The sequence below is a fragment of the Silurus aristotelis genome (genome assembly GCF_946808225.1).
Source record: "Silurus aristotelis genome assembly, chromosome: 1".
Taxonomy (NCBI): domain Eukaryota; kingdom Metazoa; phylum Chordata; class Actinopteri; order Siluriformes; family Siluridae; genus Silurus; species Silurus aristotelis.
This window is the reverse complement of record NC_139574.1, coordinates 25,466,550-25,486,684: the sequence shown is the minus strand read 5'-3', so window position 1 is coordinate 25,486,684 and position 20,135 is coordinate 25,466,550. Positions and strand designations below refer to the sequence as shown.

The following is a 20,135-nucleotide window of genomic DNA, read 5'->3' as shown; positions in this document are numbered from 1 at the left end:
CCTGCTCGTTTTCCACATCCCTCTTAAAGGTACTTGGTGTTACATCTGGAAATAGAAAGGAAGACAAAGAGACGTGGTGGTGGAATGAGGACATGCAGGAAAGCATAAGGAGAAAGAGGTTGGAGAAACAGAAGTGGGATAGACAGAGTGATGAGAAAAGTAGGCAGGAGTACAAGGAGATGCAGCAGCAGGTAAAGAGGGATGTGGCAAAAGCCAAGGAAAAGGCATATGAGGAGCTGTATGAAAAGTTGGACACTAAGGAAGAAGAAATGGATTTGCACCGATTGGCCAGGCAGAGGGACCGAGGTGGGAAGGATGTGCTGCAAGTTAGAGCAATAAAGGATGGAGATGGAAATGTGTTAACTAGTGAGGAGAGTGTGCTGAGAAGATGGAGGGAGTATTTTGAGCAGCTTATGGATGAGAATAATGAGAGAGAATGTTATATGATGTGGAGATGGTAAAGCAGGATGTGGGTGGGATTGGAGAAGTATGTGAGGGTGGTGCAGGACATGTATGAGGACAGTGTAACAGCAGTGAAGTGTGCAGTAGGAACGACAGACTGGTTTAAGGTGGAGGTTGGACTGCATCGAGGATCGGCTCTAAGCCCTTTCATGTTCGCATTGGTGATGGACAGGTTGACGGACGAGGTCAGACAGGAGTCTCCATGGATTATGGTGTTTGCAGATGATATTGTGATTTGTGGTGAGAGTAGGGAGCAGGTTCAGATGAACCTGGATTGGTGGAGGTATGCACTGGGGAGAAGGGGAATGAAAGTCAGTAGAAGTAAGACAAAGTACATGTGTGTGAATGAGAGGGAGGGCAGTGAAGTGGTGCGGTTGCAGGGAGAAGAGGTGGTGAAGGTGGAGGAGTTCAGGTACCTGGGTTTAACAGTGCAAAGTTATGGAGAGTGTGTTAGAGAAGTGAAGAAAAGAGTGCAGGCAGGGTGGAGTGGGTGGAGAAGAGTGATAGCAGGAGTGATTTAAAAGACAGGAGGTGGAGCTGGAGGTAGCAGAGCTGAAGATGTTGAGGTTTTTGTTGGGAGTGACGAGGATGGACAAGATTAGAAACAAGTTTATTTGAGGGACAGCCCATGTTGGACGTTTTGGGGACAAGGTGAGGGAGGCGAGATTGAGATGGTTTGGACATGTGCAGAGGAGAGACATGGGGTACATTGGTAGGAGAATGCTGAGGATGGAGACACCAGGAAGGTCTGCTGTGGCGACCCCTAATGGGAGCAGCCGAAAGGAGAAGATTTGCCATTTTACTTTTATTTAATTATCTACTAAATGCATCTTTTTTATTATCTCACTTACTTTATTAATAAATAAAAAAAAAATTCATGCCTTAAAAGCACACTTAAATGAAAATTGAATTAAAAACTCAGATCACAGTGATAGCGCTCCATGAGCATTTCAGTCCTGACTGTGAATCAGCTGCAGCTCCAGGTCCTGCGCGCGCTCTGCGGGTACATGGAGGTTGTCCTGCAGGGGGCGGTACTGATTATTTCAGCCTCTAGTCTTGGCGGAAGAAAATGTTTGTAACACCCGCCAAGCGTCATTTTGTTGTGGCCCGGTTTGCTAACTACTGATGGCTACTAATATCAGCGTTAGGGTAAGTAATGTATTGTTTCACAAGGAATAAAAGAAAAACAGCTATATATAACAGAGAGAGACTGTTTAGTCTTGTGTAAGAAAAATACTTTCAGGTAGAAATTTACCGCAGAAGGGAAGCTTGACTCTCTTTGTGCATGTTGTTTACTAACTGAGCTGCATCCTGATGCAAACAGATGAAGCAGAGGTTTGTAGCACCAGGAGCAATATGTAGTTGATGTGACTGTGTTTATCGCACAACTCATCACCTGCCCAAACACCTCGCTAGCTGTTTAACTAACTAACTAACTAACTAACTAACTAACTAACTAACTAACTAACTATAGTTAAATAAAACACCAGAAGAGTTGATCTGCCTAAACAGTCTTTGTAGGAAGTTAACAATGGACACTAAGTTAGAACTCTCTTATAACCCCAGAGCAGCTCCTGGCTATAGATTTTGGGAAGAAGGACGACACAAACGGTCAAGATCAGTCACTATCCCACTTATCTTCTGCTTTAGTAATCTTCTACTATCCAGTGACAGTGGACAAGATACTAACAGCTCTGAGCAGTTTTCAATCTACCTTTGTGTAACTGTGTTCAGAGCCAGATCATTAATCAGGGTTACCAGGTTTCAGTAAACCCTCTTTCAAATACATCTCAACCATACAAAGGACCTGAAGCTGTAACGTACATGACATAAAGAAATGTATAATCCCTTTCCCCATTTCCAGGCATTACATTATATGTCATAAATCTTATGCATATTCCTACATATATGTGAGAAACATAATAAACTTAACCTTTTTAATTATTATTTGCTATAAAACTAGACATTAAAATATTTGGATAAACGATCCCAATCTGGCAACCCTGTTGTTAACAGACTTCTTTAAGCAAGGAGACACGTCATTGACACGTCAAGGAGACACGTCAACCTAACCCATGTAACACTTGTTTCCATTTTTTACCTTTGATCAGAATATTAATTCTACAGAAAGTGGGGCAATGGTTTTACTGCCACATGATTGTGCAACGTTTAGAAGGATAAGCAAATTGATTGAAGATCAGTTTGTATCCATGTTTGTTTTTTCAAATCATTCACCAATCAAAAGATGCATTTAGTATTAAAACAGAATGTAACATATATAAAGACATAACTTAGGGTTTGTGGAATAAACTACTGTAAAATCCCCTTTGGATGAGCCACCACTGTCAGTCGATTATCCTTGTAATGTAAAATTATTTTTTGTTAAGGTGCCTTCAGGCTCCGGGTGAAATCACATGAAGAATAACCGTCTAGAATATTAAATTGGACAAGCTGATTTTCTGTGATTACTTATCTTCATTATCTTTAGAAGCGAGATGAAAACAGGCCGGAAACGAAAATCCAGCTCTTCAGATCCTATACATGCAATGAGTGCCAGGAGGGAGCCACGAGCTTATGCTGAACACAGACAGACCTTCAGCCCAGAGAAGAGGAGTTTTTCTCCCAGCAAGAGATACGTTCCAAATACATCTTCTCCCAAAAGGCATTCTTTTAGAATTCGCTGTCATGGCCAAGAAACAGGTGCAGTATATAGAAATTGCAGACATGATTGTATATGTTCTGATCTATTCATTTTGACTCTACTCCCAGTGCAGGGATTATAATTCACACATGTGAGAGGCCAGCAAATCTAAAATCATGTCAAACCAGTTAGCAAATTATATTCTTTCCAATTCTGTTTTCATGCTGGTTGTAAAGAGAACTGTCTAGTTGATAGATATAGAGAAGTATAGAGAACTATCTACCTGAACTTTCTAATTAGTCTTAAACCTTCTATAGGTTTTTGATACTAAAAAAGTCAAAAATGTCCTTTCTTTCTTTCTTTCTTTCTTTCTTTCTTTCTTTCTTTCTTTCTTTCTTTCTTTCTTTCTTTCTTTCAGGTAATGTTGAAAGTGAGCTTGACATGGTACAGTCTTCCAGCAGTCCAGAGTCATGCCCACTTCAATCAGAGGTGGACACAGAGCTGGGACTGGTCATCACACTGGGTCAGTAAAATATGTATGCATGTAGTATGTGTTTGGGCTGCAACTAGCGAATTTTTTTTTTAATAATCAATTAATCTGACCTTTTGTTTGTTTTTTTTTCTCCATAACTTAATTACCGTATTTTTCAGATTATAAGCCGCTACTTTTTTTTCCCACTTTTTGAACCCTGTGGCTTAAACAACGAAACAGCTTATTTATGAATTTTTCCTGGGTTTTTCTCGGTTTCACAAACTTCAAGCCAAAAAACTGAACCCCATAACATTAGACCAGTGAAATTTCCGAATGGAAACGAAAAAACGCACTTCATCTCTGTTCTGAGCTGCACGGCATCGGGACTGTTTAGTCCGGAAAATACGGTAATGTTTTGCGTATTATAACTATATAAAACCCTAATTCAGGGTATTTGTGTATAGAAAGTGTACCTAAAAAATGCAAAAGCCACATATTGGGTTTAATTATGTTTAATCTTGCCATTTTAAAGCTTCTAGTGGCCGCCTTTTGAGAAGCGCATGGGGGGATTTCTCCTTGAACAAATTCACTCATGCTGGGTTTTTTCTGTAAAAAAAAACAAAAACTGCATTTGAGTAGGCAAGGTGAAGCAATTTGTGAAAATCAACATTTGTATTGTTTTTAATGATAATTGCAGATGACAACTATGTTTAAAATAATCAATATAAAATATAAGGCAACATTGTTTTGACAATTTATGTAAACAAACAATTTTGTTCGGTTGTGAAGTATAAGCATCTAGAATATATAATTAATAAAATTTTGTATAATACTAAATGATATATGCATAAATTAAATATACAAACATTGAAAACAAGCATTTGAACGTAGTAAAGTTGCAGTAAATCACGTTTGAAAACGTGATAAGTTACTGTTGTAGTAGACAAATGCTGTAAAAAGAGAATGAAACGGAGAAACGCAGTAAATTCACAGGCTTGATTTAAAAATAAAGGAAATAATATGCATTGGTGTACAAATGCATTGTCATTTGCTGAAAACCGCAACAGTGACTAAAATGTAATTGTTTTTTGCTGCTGTTGTTCGCACCGTTTTAGTTGAATCTATCACTATGTCGAGAGCGAGCTGATTGCGCAACCTGATGCTCGCGGGTCACGACAGAACAGATACAGTGAGACCGTCCAGAAGTTACAAATAGTTTACACAACAGCACTTCATTAAACTATACCATTTTCACATGATGAAGATTATACAGTTTCTGCTTAACATGTTGATGTTTTGCCTTCATCTGTGCTTCGGGACGCACAATTTCTCCTGCCGGTCGAGTCTTTTTGACTCTGTTGACTCCATTTAGCAAGCGGCTGTGTTTTCTTCCCGTCACGCCAAAACCACTAACTTGAGAAACCCAACTAATCAATAACGGCATTCGTTGACAACGAATTTCATTATCGATTATTATTGATTTTATCGATTAGTTGTTGCAGCCCTAGAATGTATGTATGTGTTGCATACTAATGTGATGCATTTTTTATTTTTTTTGCTTGTAGATGAAGAGGGAAGCAGTGAACCTGAACAGCTGAAGAGAAAGAGTGGAGGAAAATCAATGACACAATCATTAAAACATGATTGTAGAGCAACGGCAGATGAGAAAGATGCTGTGGAATCTGAGCAGGATGAGGACAGCGAGGCAGAGTTTAGAAAACTTGATCGAAACCTAGCCATCAAGTCTCAACAGCACAACCTGACATCAGGTCACGTGCGCAGTATCATTCATGTAGGTTTTGGTGACTTGACGTGCGCATTCTGAATAGTTTTGTGTTGTAATGAGGATTCATTGAGGATTCATTAATGAGGAAATCATCAATCTGTTATCACCTGTGTGTGTGTGTGTGTGTGTGTGTGTGTGTGTGTGTGTGTGTGCGTGTGTGTGTGCGCGCTTATATTTTAGGAGGTGATCACTAATGAACATGTAGTAGCCATGATGAAAGCTGCTATCAGAGAGACTCAGGACATGCCCATGTTTGTAGGTGTCATTTCATTGTTTATCAATAAGTCTGACAAATTCCTATTTTTGTGTTTCCTATTGTAAGTCATGTGCCTAATATCTGCTTTATTTGGTATTTATGTGGTCAACACAGGAGCCCAAAATGACACGATCAAAGCTCAAAGAGGTTGTTGAGAAAGGGGTGGTGAGTTTGGTCTGTTTATTTTATTGTCCATTTGATGCCATTCTTTGTATAGAACCAATGGATATTATTTGACATATCTGTTTGGCACTTTTTTTTAGGGGATTCCCAACTGGAATATCTCACCTATCAAGAAATCAAAAGAAAAAATGGTATTGTTTTCATATATACACACACACACACACACACACACACACACACACACACATATATACATACACACATATATACATACACACACACACACACACACACACACACACACACACACACACACACCAAACAAGGCATAACATTTTGACATTTTAACATTATGACTGGTGAGTGAATAACACTGATTATCTCTTCATCCTGGGACTTGTTAGCGGATGGAATATATTAGGTAGCAAGTGCAATTATTTTTTTTTCTCAAAGTCGATGTGTTAGAAGCAGGAAAAAATGGGCAAGCGTAAGGATTTGAGTGAGTTTGACATGGGCCAAATTGTGATGACTGGGTCAGAGCATCTCTAAAACTGCAGCTCTTGTGTGATGTTCCCGGTCTGCAGTGGTCAGTATCTATCAAAAGTGGTCCAAGGAAGGAATAGTGGTGAACCCAGCGACAGGGTCATGGGTGGCCAATGCTCACTGATGCACGTGAAGAGCGAAAGCTGGTGGCCAACAGACGTGCTCCTGTAGCTCAAATTGCTGTTAATGCTCAACAGGTCAGAACTGTTTTGGCGTGCATGAATGTAATTGAAGCTCACACACTGTAAAAGACAACTGTGAGATGAAAAATAAATGCACATGCATGGAAAAGAAGGACCGTGCACACGATACAAACTGTGCTGCACAAGAAAACATCTTAATGCAGAAGCAAAATCAGGCCCCACAGTCATAAGCTGTTTATTTTCTCAGCCTTTTCTTGTCGAAGAAGCAGTGCGTGAACTGGCTCGACTTAAACCTCAGATATCATTAGCTAGCAAAATTGTCTGGAAATCAGTTCTGATTGAATGCCTGCCATAACTTCTAGATCTTAAACAAAATAAAAACATTGTAAATTCTTTCTTTTTAGCCTCCTCAGTTTGTGGACATTCCTCTTGAGGATGAGGAGGACTCTTCAGATGAGGAGTATTATCCAGATGAGGATGAAGATGATGAGACTGCAGAAGAGGTGTGACCTCTCACTTGTTCATTATATTTCATCTTCTGAAGAAACTTTCAGTTGATTAAAAGGTGTTATTCCAGCAAGCAGCCTTTAATGCAATTGATTGTATATTTGTGACACACAGACCATCTTTGAGAGTGACCTGGATAGCATAGCCTCATCACCGAGTATCAGTAGACGAGCTCGGACTTCCACACCCGGAGAGCTCTCAGAGTGCGATGAAGAAAAAAGCAACAGCCCACTAGTGGTATAATGTCACAGATTTGCATTACTCCTATGCTTTAAATTACCTTTATCTAAGTAGTCATCACATTTTCTTTTTCTTTCTCTTTTTAAGAAACAGAGACACTTAAGAGTGGAAGCAGTGCCTATGGGCCCACCTGCTCCACCGTCCCAGTCTGGTGTCCATTCCCGTACATCAAAAGCTACTGTTTCGTTTATAGAGAAACTGCATGCTGTGGATGAAGAGCTGGAGCTCAACCCCCTCTGCATAGAGCCTTACCAGGTATAGAGATTGTTGGAAAATGGATTTTCCTAAACCTTTCTTCTATGAAATCTTCAATCTGCAGTGTTCAAGTTACAACAGAGGTTCAATGTTAGGCCAAGAACATTAGCTGAGGCTCTACAGCGTCATCTTACATTGTTAGACACATTGCAGCATAGTTCACATTGAACTTCTTTTGGTAGACAACAATTATCCAATTATTTGGATTCTCTCTCTCTCTCTCTCTCTTTTTCTCTCTCTTTTTCTCTCTCTTTTTCTCTCTCTTTTTCTCTCTCTCTCTCTCTCTCTCTCTCTCTCTCTCTCTCTCTCTCTCTCTCTCTCTCTCTCTCTCTCTCTCTCTCTCTGTATTAGGCTTTGAGTAGTGGTGAAAATGCAGAAAAAAGCTTGATGGCATGCCGAACACGATCCAAGCGTCCATTGAGGGATGTCCCATTAGACCAGCTGGAGGCCGAGCTTAAGGCTCCTGACATCACACCAGACATGTACAACTGCCTCACTGCACCAGAGGATAAAGAGTGGAGCCATTGGCTGCAGGGCCTTATGACCTCACACCTAGACAATGAAGGTCAGAGCTGCAACCACAGATGGAGCTGCACTTTACTTTATATTAACTAAGCATCTAGCATAGAAAGCTTTGTGTTATATAAGACTTTACTTTTCACTTTCTACGCACATCATAAGGAGCTGTTTCTTTTCTTCAACGCTAAGTGAAATACAGTGATGCTTCAAATGGCACTAAAAATTACTTTCTTCCCTTTCACTTTTTATGGTTTCATTTTAAAAGAGGGCGATGATGAGGATGATGATCCTGAATATAACTTTCTTGATGATCTTGATGAGCCTGATTTGGAGGACTATCGCAACGATCGTGCAGTTCGCATTACCAGTGAGTTACATCAGGTCTTCACTTTCATTTCTTTATAAGTTTGAGATTGCATATTTCTGTAATGTAGACAGAACAACCGGCTTCTTTTAATATATGAATATTTTCTTTCTCACTTCTATAGAGAAAGAAGTTAATGAGCTCATGGAGGAGCTATTTGAAACGGTAAAATTATTGTAAAGGCACTCGTAAAAATACTTATTCATTTTCCATCTTTCTTTGCTAACTTTCGTTGGTTTTATTCTTAGTTCCAGGAAGATATGGGAGTAAACGAGGATGAAGACGCCAATGAGGAAGATGAGGAGCGGGAAAAAGTGTCCTCGCAAAGCGCTGCCAAATTCAATGTTCCCCAAGCCATTCGGTACACTGCATCTTATCTGTACACCACACACACACACACACACACACACACACACACACACACACACACACACACACACACACACACACACACTGTCATCTGTCATCTCTCTTACTTTCTGTTTACACACGGTTTTATTTAGCATCTGCTGCTGCATCTGTGAATCAGTGAGGGTACCTCGGGGCACGTAATCAGTAGAGCAAATTATGGTACTATAACAGAAGCTGTCTGTCATTCAAAATGAAGTGATTCACCAATCCCATATTATACCAAAATCTTTACTGTTTTCAGGGACATAAATGTCGCTAGATTGCTTTTCTCAATCTACTCAAGTTTAATCAGTGAACCCTATTTAACCAAAACATAATCTCAGCATATGCCAGGGGGCTCTTTTTATTATTAGCAACCTGTCCAAACATCTTATGGTGTGTTTTTTTCAGCATGTAGTTTTACTGCTGCCTGTACGATCTTATAACTTTGTCTGTCGTGAGTTTTGTTCCCCCATTTTTAAAAGAATCTACAGCAAGAGCAGTTGTTGTTAAAACCTGTTCCTAATATAATTTTCGCCCATACACACCCAGTGCTCCCTTTGGGACAGAGCAGCGGAGAAGTGCTGTGTCTGTTTGGGTAGGGAGGCAGAGAAAAGTGCTCAATGTGTCACCTGCTTTGTAGCAGAACAAGAGCCAGGTGTGAACACTGTTGAGCTACAGTGCATACGTGCTGAAACTCACATAAGCCCTGATGTTGTTTATCCTCTGGTGATCGCCTACAGGTGTGTTATAGTGATTATTATATCTTATTATATATATTATTATATTATTATATTATATATTATTATTATAGTGTTTCCTGTTGAAAGAGCCAGGGATAGCTCAGCTATCAAGGAACTCTTGGTTGTCTAACATGTGTTTTTGAAATTGTTTATTATAGGGAATATTTTTAATTCTGTTATCTGTTGACAGCTGGTGAGTATGTAGTGTTAAGTGTTAAACTGGAAACAAAGCTCTCGGTTAAATGCTTAATTTCTCAAACTGCTTGGGCCCCGAGTGTAATCTGAACACTTATAGGGTTTTAGTAGACATTAGTTACTGGAGTAGAGGGCAGCTGTTAACCTCTTTCCTTGTTTCCTCTTTTTGATTTGTTCTCTGAAAGAGTTGTGGGTGTTTTTCATTTTGGGGTAATACAGGCAAAGCAGACAGGAATAGAGCTCAAGTACTAAATAAAATTGCAGCTGTGCACTTGACACACAAGCGCACACACACACACACACACACACACACACACACACACAAACACACAATTCCTCACTCCTTGTCTAAAACATAACATGCCGTTACTCAAAAATATGATTCTCCAGGAGTAGTCTTATTTAGCCTGAAAGACCTGCACCCTGGTCTGTCTATAATAAGTGCTATTCAGGTGGTCATGCACCATTAGAAAGAGCAAGTGACCAGTAATTGAGTGTGTTTGTGCTTCATTCAGCTCTGGGAACATGCACTCAGCCCCTGCCTGGCTCGAAGCTCAAAATGTTAACGAGCGGTAGTGACGTCTGTGTTTATCATTTCCATGTTGACATTAAGCCGTGTGTGTGCGTGCGTGTTGGGGTTTGTCTGATTTTAAGAAAATCTGTTTTCTGTTTAACTTCACAATGACTGGCTTTGATCCCTAAATAATGGTCCACTTCACTGCCCTCCCTCACTTCTCCATCAACCTTCTCAAAGCCAGAACTCAATTATTAATAATGATTAAAATCAAATGCTGAATTTCTTATTTAGATAAACAGTATGGTTAAAATACCATTGCATACATATGTTTGTAGCACATCCCATTTGTTTAGTTTCTCTTTAGTGTTTTAATAACCTTCGCTCATACAGCCATAAAAGCATTAATGAGGTCAGACACTGATGGTGGGTGAGGAGGCCTGGAGTGCAGTCAGTTCATCCCGGAGGTCTTTGGGCCTCTTAGTTACAGTGAAGGCAAATTGGAATGGTGCAGAGACGTACTAGATAATTGTTCGCTTCCTGTTTGAAGTGGCTCACTTAATCAGCTGACCCATTTTTGGTAAATACAGTGCATGTATTTCAGGAACAGGAAAGTCATGAAGATTGGGAAAAGCAGGCAATACTATAGTAGCAATCTTTATGAACAGAAGCTCTTATTTGTTCCTTGTCTGTGCCCAGATTTGAGGAGCCACTGGCCCACATGCTGACTATGTGCAGGCATACAGTCCGTGAGCAGCTGGATGCACTCCAGCAGCAGCAGCAAGAACCCCAGAGCAGATCTCACCAGAGTGTACCAGGGCCTACCATGATTCTCATCCCTCCTCCTTGTACCTTGATGGTGATGCCTGATCAGAAACGACAGCTGAGACAGCAAGTCCAGCAGGTAAGTGAATAGAAACTTGGCATTAGATATACAGAAAACATGCAGAACACATACAAATGTATTTTCCGCAGGTGATCTGAATCATTTGGTAACTACAGACATATGCTATTATCACCTTACACAATGAATTATTAAATGAATTCATCCTGCTTTTTTCTGATCTAACAGTACCCTTTATTACTTCTCATAATCCTTGTAGGGGTTTACTGTATGTGTTTCTCTTACAGCACGTTCAGTTGTTGACTCAGATGAACATGCTGAGCAGCTCTGTTGCAGCACTACAAAGCCAGGCTACCACCACCAAACTCTTTTTGGTAAATATCTCCAACAATTCTCTCTACTGATTAAGAGTAGGATTAAAGGCAGTTCACTTTAATTTTTGGGGAGAAGATGATCAGGTGTTTCACTAAAACCGATTTATTGTAGATTTTATCTCATTACTCCTAATAGGTAAGTAATGTATCCTAACTGATTTTTGATGTAATTGAATTGAGATGTATCATAACTGATCTAAGTAAATCTCATCTGTGATGAACAGTATTCATGCTGGATTGGTTTTCTGTGTTGGATTTTAGATGGAGTTGATGTCATTTGCAGAGCGAGCAGAGCAGATGAGAGCTTTAGTTTATCCTCAGTTCAAAAGTGTGTTTCGGGTGTATAACCTGCAGCCGTCTTTGGAGCTGCTGGAAGAGCTGGAGAAAATACCCTTTCCTCCGGGCAAAAGTATGTAATTTTATGCTGGTAAAATTGTTTGAAGGGTAGTCATGATTTCCTGTATTTTACAATATCATTATTATTATTATTTTTATTAATATTATTTTTAAGTTCTGTGTATGTTTTTCATAAGTTGTTATTTGTATTTAAATAACTCTACGTCTGGTGCACTAGAAAGACCCTTCACATGAATTATTTATGTTTACTGATGATTTTTATAATACATACAGTACATGCATAAAAAAAACTGATAAAATGAATTTGCACATATCTGAGTCACAAGTTTTTTCCCCACAAGAATTGTTTTCTGGTTGTCTTCAAGAGTCAGAATACAGTTTAAAATTCCGTCTCAATTTCTAAGAAATCCGCCAATGAGGCAACGAAAAATATTTCTATCTTTATAGTAGCCTTTATTCTCACCTAAATTTAGACAGATTATTCAGGAGACATTGATTTTAATATTTCCATGAGAAATCGCAATTTGGTATAATGAGTCTTTGAAGAGCCCCTAAAAATCTTTTGTCATCTCTGGTTCATCTCATTTGGATTTGATATTGGATTCAAATTAACCAGAACTGAGACACTCGTTCATTTTGTCTTTCTTGTTAAAAACATTACTGCAAGAGGAATTATAAGTTTGCAATTTTGAAAATGATTGTTCACCTTCCATATGCACCTCTTTACTTCATTATATGAAGCCACCACTTGAATAAAACAATTATACCTTATTATGGGGAAATATGTGTTCTTAAAATGTAAATGTCAGTACCTTTAGGACAGTGGTGTCAAAACAGTCTTTGTGTTTCTGTCTCTGCAGTGCATCGCTACCCGTTACTCTCCACTAACCTGGCCTGGCTGTTTGCCACCAGGTCAGTGTTCTTGTACCCTGAGTTACTGCCCCACTGCAGCCTGGATCCCACTTCGCAACGCCCACGCAGCAAGACTATGTACACAAAAGGAGAAGATGGGTATGGCAATCATTCATAATTTTCAAGGGTGTATTGTATTATTGAATGCCTAAAAAGCATTTAAAAAATGAAGCTAATTAAAGGCATACCATCAGGTGTGTTCCACAGAGTAAAGTGTAATTTTCTCTTTTTTCCCCATCTGTCCATCACTTAACCCTTTTTTTTTTGTGTGTTTCATTTATTCCTGTCTTTAGTCTGATTGTTCTGGGGCTAAAGCATTTCAGTGAGACGGAATTCCCCTACCATTTAATAAGTCAGTATCTTATTCAGCCTAAGAGGGTAGAGCAGCTGCGTGCACGTGTGAAAGAGCAGTGCTCGAACAGGGCTGCAGACAACGTCATCAAGGTGCCTAACCCTTAATGATTTCACTATACCTGCAGGAGAATATGATTTTTGCACAATTTTCCATTGTGTAGACTTCATGTTATTTGCTAAACTGAGAGATTTTTCTTTGCATTCACATGAAATGGGTGGCAATATTTCTTTAGCAGAGATTACAGTGTTGACTGTCTCTTCTTCAGTTTTACTGTCAACACCATGTGGTCCCCGAACTGCCTGTTGCCTGTTGTCCAGTTATCCCAGGAGAAGAGCGCCCACCTGTGGAGAGAGAGAAGAATGTCATGCCAAACTGGCTTTTGGTACAGTTCTCTTTAGAAAGATGAAAACTATCATTTTGGCACAAATTCTCATAACAATGAATCAGAAGTATTGCATGAATTTATTTTGAGTTTTTTGCAAGACAGAAATCTGTGATTTTTACACATTATTATAAATCAATTATATTGTGATAATAAATAATATATTATAATAAACTTCCATTAAATATATAAATTACTATCAATAAAGTGAGCTGACATAATCTTATATTTACTTCCAACAGAAAAGTATGCCATCCATACATAAAGCAGTGTTTAAGACAAAAACGGAAGAGAGGACCTTATCCAATATGAGGAAAACTCCTGGTTCACCACCTCTTCCCACCTTTCCAGAGGGAACAAAGTACCCGCTGTCTCTTCCTAAAGGTTTATCTCTGCCATTACATCCTTCAGCCAAGCGTTACAGTTCTGCTCGACCCTTCAAACCCCGTCCTCTGCACGGTTTTACACGTCCTGCTTCCACACCATTAGCAAAGGCCCCTTTATGCTCTATTGGTGCAGTTAATTTATTGTCCCCAGTTTCAGCAGCCCTCCCCTCACAAGGTGTAATACTATTGACTCAGAGCTCCTTAATTCCAGTGAATGAGGCTCTTCCAGTGACCCAGGTAACCACAATCCCTGCTCATGGAACAGTTCCACTAAACTCTGCTGGTCCTGTCAATTTCCAGTATATTGTTCCACAGTTGGGCTGTGTTAACCCTACAGAGCCTCCTGCTAGTTTGCCACCAGCTACGGTTCAGATACCTTCAACTCTACCTGTAGCCTCTAATAGACCTGCCCCCACTAATGGCGTGGGTAAACGCATGAAGCTTTTGCAGAAGAAAGCAGAAGTACCTAGGAAGCTAACAATGCCTAATCTGCTTCCCATTCAGCCTGCCCCGTTTAATCCAACCCAGCTACTTCCTCATGTTACTGTAACTCTGGACAGCACAACGCCTATTGGCACATCCGGTAACATTATGAAAAACACTTTAAACACTGCTCAACCTATGCTCATTATTCAGCCTTCCTCTTCACTGGGGATTCCTCCACTTCATGCACCAGGAGACTCACAAGGATTAGTCAAGTCCTCTAAAACTCCACCTCCTCAGGATTTATTTACTGAATCAGTCAGTAGTCTACCTTGCCCAGAAACACTGTCTAGACCACAGTTGCCTAGTAACAGTGTCAAAATGTTAAGCTTAGACACTAAGAAGATGCCAATGGACAGTGAGGTTAAACTGAAGTCTAGTCCTGTGTTTTTTTTACACTCTCCTTCTCCTTCACTTCAGATGATTGAAAGCCTCAAATCAAGCCCTGGCATGCAAATTTTGAACGATCGGGAACAGTCTAGGCCCACAGTAAAGGATGAATTTGAATGTGATATATTAGTGTCAAAACACCAAAGCAAACCTTTACCAGATACCGTAGTTAATAACATAAGCGCTGCAAACCCCGACTGTGGTCCATTAGCACCCACAAGTGGAAATATTCGAGTTACACCATCCTCCACTGGCCCTCAAGGCGTCTTTGCGCACTCTAACCTACCCAAAGGTAATTGTCAGTATATGCCAATTCAGACAGTTTCACAGGTAAGCACGACACAATCCTTTATAATGCCGATCACCAGTCCGATTCCAAATCAGCTTCAAGTTCATTCTGCTAAAGGAGACATCAAAGTGCCTCAGCAAAAATGCTTGAAGATGTTTTCTACATCCAACACGCCAAGTTTCAGAGAAGATCATTTATCACTTATTACTGTTGGACTGCCTTTGGGAGGTGCTATAAGTCAAACCCCAGCTCTGCCACATACAGAAATGAGTGATGATGAGTTGTGGAAAGATGATATGGAAAAAGGAGCAGAGATGGGCGGAGAAGATATGGCAAGTGCTCTATTTGCAAGCCCCCTACTTACACTGTCTGAGTCGTCTTGTAGCCCGAAATCCAATCTGAGCAGTACAGAGACAGTGAATATGATTGAGGACAGCCCAAACACTAGAGAACACTTTAGCAGCCACTTGGGAGGTGGTATGACCACATTTGCTAACTTAAATAGCGGTCAAAGACAAAGCATAAAAGATTTACCAGAGTTGATCACTTATACCTCTGGTGCTGAAAACCAGGAAACCCCTGCTGGAGGAGAGGGGTTAAGCAAAGGAAATGGAGAAGGGCAACAGAATAAAGAAAGTGGAGGAGGTGGAGAGAGGGATGCAAATGATGAAGGTGAGAAGAAAGGAGATGGAGATAGTGGCAGAGAAAGGCAGGGGAATGGAGGAAGGGAAGGAAATGATGACGAGAAGGATGGAGATGGAGAACGTGAAGAGGAAGAGGAGGACTTTGATGAGCTCACACAAGATGAAGATGAGGAGGAAGTGATGTCATCAGCATCAGAGGAATCTGTTCTCTCAGTCCCTGAACTGCAGGTTTGTAGTGCACTGCTTTTAAAGGATTCATTTTGTGTTAAGGATAACTGGTGGATGTGTGAATATAAGCTTTCACTAAAGGTTGTGGGTAAATGAAAGGGCTTGTGTAGTATTCAGGACAACAAATTTGTCTTATTTTTCTGTTTGGTTTTATCCTGCAGGAGACGATGGAGAAGCTGACGTGGCTAGCATCAGAGCAGAGGTTATGTGGGGAAGGTGATTCAGAAGAGGACAACTCTCCAAACTCACCCACTTCACCAACCTCACCAATTTCTCAAAACTCACAGGAGGAAAATTCTGAAGATGAGGAGGACGTAGCAATGAAGGGTGAAGAGCTGGAGCCTACAGAGGAAGTGGGTGAAAAAATACCTGAAGGAGATGTACCTCAAGAGGATGACCCTCCACAGAACACAGGGAAAGGAGCAGGACGTGGTAGAGGTCCGTCCAGCAAATGATTTTATATTTCTCTATAACTTGAAAGTGCTGCTGCATCATTCCCAGTCATACTTTTGGTAGGTCGTGGTCGTCCCCCACCTCGCAGTCTTAGAAAAAGCCGGAGACAGGAACGGGGTAGCAAGGACACTTCAAAACTCCTCCTGCTCTGTGATGACCACATCCTGGAAAACGATCCGATGAGGGAGAGCAAGGACATTGCTTATGCCCAGTCCTACCTTAACAGGGTCTGTGGACTTTTAACCTTTTAAAAAGAAACTTTTTAAAATCTGCAGGATGAAAACATAATTAGATACACATAATGTTGTTTGACTACATTGTCAGCGCCTGTTCTTATTGTTTTCCACCCTGTTTTAATTTCTTAGGTAAGGGAGGCCTTTCAGGACACTCCAGGCAAGGTTGAGGAATTCTTGAGTTTGCTGTACGAGTTTGAGCAGGGAAGCGAGAGTCGTAGTGCTGTTGAGCTTTTCTGCCAGCTTAAACCTTTGCTCAAAGACTGGCCCGATTTACTGAGGGACTTTGCTGCTTTTCTTCTTCCAGAGCAGGCTCTGGAGTGTGGCCTGGTAAAACATTCATTCTTTACTCAGTTATTGACAGATGTTTTTATTCAACATAGCATTCTGTTTCATTCAATTATTTCATAATTTTTGATGTGGGAAATGAAGTGAATTGAAGCCCAACACAAGTAACTTCTGATTTTTATGTTTTGATACTTAGTTTGAGGAGCAGCAAGCTTTTGAGCGTAGCAGGAAGTTTCTAAGGCAGCTGGAGATCAGTTTTGGGGAAAATCCTTCTCACTACCAGAAGATTGTGAAAGCTCTTCAGGCTGCATCTATCCCCACTCCTGCAGGATTAGAAGAGGTGAACAACAGTATAAGAGTGGACACAAAAATGCCATTTTATTCTTAGGCTAAACCTACTTTTTAAACACATTTGAATAAGGACAAACCATCCATCTATTACTGTGCCCAGACCAGAAGCGTCAAAATATTTACATGTACCATAATAGCATTCAGTACATTTGTATTCTGAATAATACTATTCCCTGTTGGTGTCTTAGCTCAAAACACAGATGGCCACCCTCCTTAAAGGTCACACACATCTGCAGGGAGAATTCTCTTTATTTTTTGATGAGCTCCGTCCATTCCCGGCACGTCCAGGGCAGTTTGAGGAAGCAATCTGGCCTGAGGATGGAGGAAACATAACGGAAGGAGGAGAAGGAGTGTGTCTGGGAAGTGGTGGATTTGAGGAGGTCACACTCCCTGATTTGGAGGAGGAAGAAGAAACAGCCAAAATTCCCCAGATAACAGGAAAGAGCAGAAAAAGAAAAGAACTAGGTACACAAAGGAACTACAAGGTGAGCAAGCGTTTTTATATTCACTTTATAATTAATAAGGAGAGGCAGAATTGTTATTGTGTTCTCTTTAGCAGGCTTGTGAGTGGCCAGAGAAACACTGCCCCTGCCATTGTCATTTCGCTAACCATGATGCCAAGCATCGCCGACACAAGAGAAAAGCATGCCCTCTATGCCATGGAATTAAGGTGTGTCTTGTTTTACCAATAAGTTATTTTATGTATTTAGAAATAAATCTAAAATATTTGATATTTGTTATGGCTTGCAATTTATTTAATAGCCAGCTAGGTGCTTCAAATATGTGATTGTATTAAACACAGAAAAATCAGAAGCATTTTGGACATAAAAATGCATTTTTAAGCAGATGTAGTAATAATCGTGTTGGTTGGTCTTATAAACCCTTGTGATATACTTCATCATGTGATCTCAATATCATATTGTCATTTCCTCCATTTAAGATGAATGTGTGTCTGTGTGTTTCTTTCTACTTTAGGGTACTGATAGTTCCAAGTCTCAGAAGACTGGTGATCACTCGTTCCCCACAGTGGACCCTTTACCTGAGAAGCAGGAAGAAAGGGACGAATCTGAAAAAGGAGTACAGGAAGGGAAAGAGATAGAGACAGAAGTTAAAGATGAGTCTGGAAGTGGGGCAAACAGTCCACATCAAGGTCTATGCATCCACCAGTCATTTTGTTTGTCCATTAAAGTAATAGTCAACTGTATTCTTTTTACTAAGAAAGACCAACCAGTTTATTATCCTAACAGAGCGAGAAGGTGAAGCATGGGAGTGCATTGACTCAGACCCTTTAGCCATCCCTGAGGGAAAGGATGATGATGAGGAGGAAGAAGACGAGGAGTTGAAGGAGGGAGAGAAGGAGCAGTGCTCTTCTCCCAGTAAGTCTATAGGAGGAGAACAGGTTCCAGCTGCTGAACCCTCAGACACCTGTCTGCATGCTCAGTCAGGAGAAAGGGAGACGTCACAGCAGAGCTGGCAGAGTCCTTCATCTGAAACACCTGTTTGTGCCAAGAACATCTCCCTTACTCCCAGTGGAGAGAAAGTTGTCCTCTGGACCAGGTCAGCACCAACATAATCAGTGTTTTTACAACTACGTTCAATAATCCTATACCATTTCAACTTTCTGTGGCTCATGTTGTTTTGCATAAGTTGTGCAGTATATTAGTAATACATTTTGTTCTCTATATATCTGAATATAATAAGTAGGAAATTGGCAGCACATTATTCCACTGTTTACAGTTACATTTTTTAAATGATTTTTGCCCCTGCTATCAGGGAGGCAGATCGGGTCATTTTAACAGCCTGTCAGCAACAAGGGGCCAGTCAGAATACCTTCGAGTCGGTGTCCACACAGCTTGGCAACAAAACTCCCAGTGAGGTATTTGTCACTTTTTTTTAACGTAATAATAATTTTTTTTTTAAAGATCATTAGATGTGTTTAAATTGCATCCATGATTAAAAGCCATACCACATTATAAACGTCTGCATTTTCAGCATGTGTATTTTTGTAACTTCTACAACATTCTGTAGGTTTCTAAGAGATTTCGGGACCTGATGCGCCTGTTTCATACCTCAGCTCATCAGGCTAGCTCAGATGAGGAGGCCACCGAACAGCAGTCTGCTACTGATGAGGAGCAAGATTGACTGGCACTACTACAAGACTGATGCACTACTGAGAATGGGCATACAGCTTTACCAGACCAGCGAAACACCCTTAAGCCACAATTATAAACAGCGTGACTACAATAACCATGGGAACACAATGAACGATGGATAAAACGATAAAAACGGAATTTATTAAACAAACTGCTATCAGGGCAGTCCTAATTTATCACCAGCTTATGAACTGAGAATGGCAGCTACTTGTTTCCTCACATTGGAATATTATTGTTTTTTTTGTTTTTTTTTACCATTTGCTTCACAGTAGATGTATATATTATAAATGCATTTGGGCAAGTCCTAAATATGTACAGTATTTTTTACACAAGTTGAAATGTCTTTCCTGTATGTTTAAATTTTTGATGAGAAAAAAGTTTAAAAACCCATTGTCTATAAAGTATTAAATTAAAATACTTCTCTGTATAAGAGAAAAAGATCACTTCAGTGTCAACACAGAATATATATTTAAAGACATTTGGGTGGGTGTGCTTTGTACTGTTACCAGTGATTTTTTTTTTAGCAGTGAAGATCATCTTAAGACAAAAAACTGTGGCCAAGAAGCAATGCTCAGCAACAATAGTTAAATAGTCTGTAGCACTCTAGTGAACATTGTTAATAGCCCAAGGATACATTTTTATCACTGTTAAGTCTTTTAATCCAAACTGCAGACATTCAAAGTTATAAATCAATAGTTCCTAAATAACTACATCAGTGCCAGCAAGGCCTTCTCTGCTGGCCAACACACAAGTGATCAGAATCACTGAATTACATTTCTTTTTTTCCCATGAATACATATTAAATTATTCCCAATAGTCTATATTTATAATTTCATAGTTTTCCTTTTGGTTGCACTGCT

At 40.0% G+C, this 20,135-nt stretch overlaps 1 protein-coding gene across 3 annotated transcripts; it reads left to right on the top strand.

Annotated features, from left to right (window-relative positions):
- The first annotated feature begins 1,452 nt into the window (after positions 1 to 1,452).
- Positions 1,453 to 19,718, top strand: gon4lb (gon-4 like b). Of its 3 annotated transcripts, none has more exons than XM_083556000.1 (31): positions 1,453 to 1,611; positions 2,951 to 3,162; positions 3,522 to 3,626; positions 5,141 to 5,367; positions 5,542 to 5,616; positions 5,732 to 5,782; positions 5,881 to 5,931; positions 6,831 to 6,929; positions 7,048 to 7,170; positions 7,261 to 7,428; positions 7,780 to 7,993; positions 8,213 to 8,314; positions 8,436 to 8,476; positions 8,560 to 8,672; positions 10,853 to 11,057; positions 11,285 to 11,371; positions 11,633 to 11,780; positions 12,589 to 12,739; positions 12,934 to 13,084; positions 13,261 to 13,377; positions 13,620 to 15,797; positions 15,959 to 16,235; positions 16,314 to 16,477; positions 16,616 to 16,813; positions 16,968 to 17,111; positions 17,311 to 17,607; positions 17,682 to 17,792; positions 18,098 to 18,272; positions 18,370 to 18,679; positions 18,896 to 18,998; positions 19,151 to 19,718. In XM_083556000.1, exons 2-31 carry the CDS (start codon positions 2,958 to 2,960, stop codon positions 19,262 to 19,264), a joined length of 6,504 nt encoding a protein of 2,167 aa, XP_083412126.1. In that variant the 5' UTR covers positions 1,453 to 1,611; positions 2,951 to 2,957; the 3' UTR covers positions 19,265 to 19,718. The 3 variants fall into 3 exon arrangements, with proteins under 3 accessions (XP_083412126.1, XP_083412124.1, XP_083412125.1); XM_083555998.1 differs by having other exon boundaries at positions 17,679 to 17,792; XM_083555999.1 differs by having other exon boundaries at positions 1,507 to 1,611; positions 2,954 to 3,162; positions 17,679 to 17,792.
- Positions 19,719 to 20,135: the final 417 nt, after the last annotated feature.

Coding starts and splice junctions, on each gene's coding strand:
- gon4lb (XM_083555998.1), top strand. CDS start 2,958: ATGAAAACAGGCCGGAAACGAAAATCCAGCTCTTCAGATCCTATACAT. Junction 5,932..6,830: donor AGAAATCAAAAGAAAAAATG/GTATTGTTTTCA, acceptor CTTTCTTTTTAG/CCTCCTCAGTTTGTGGACAT. Junction 6,930..7,047: donor ATGATGAGACTGCAGAAGAG/GTGTGACCTCTC, acceptor TGTGACACACAG/ACCATCTTTGAGAGTGACCT.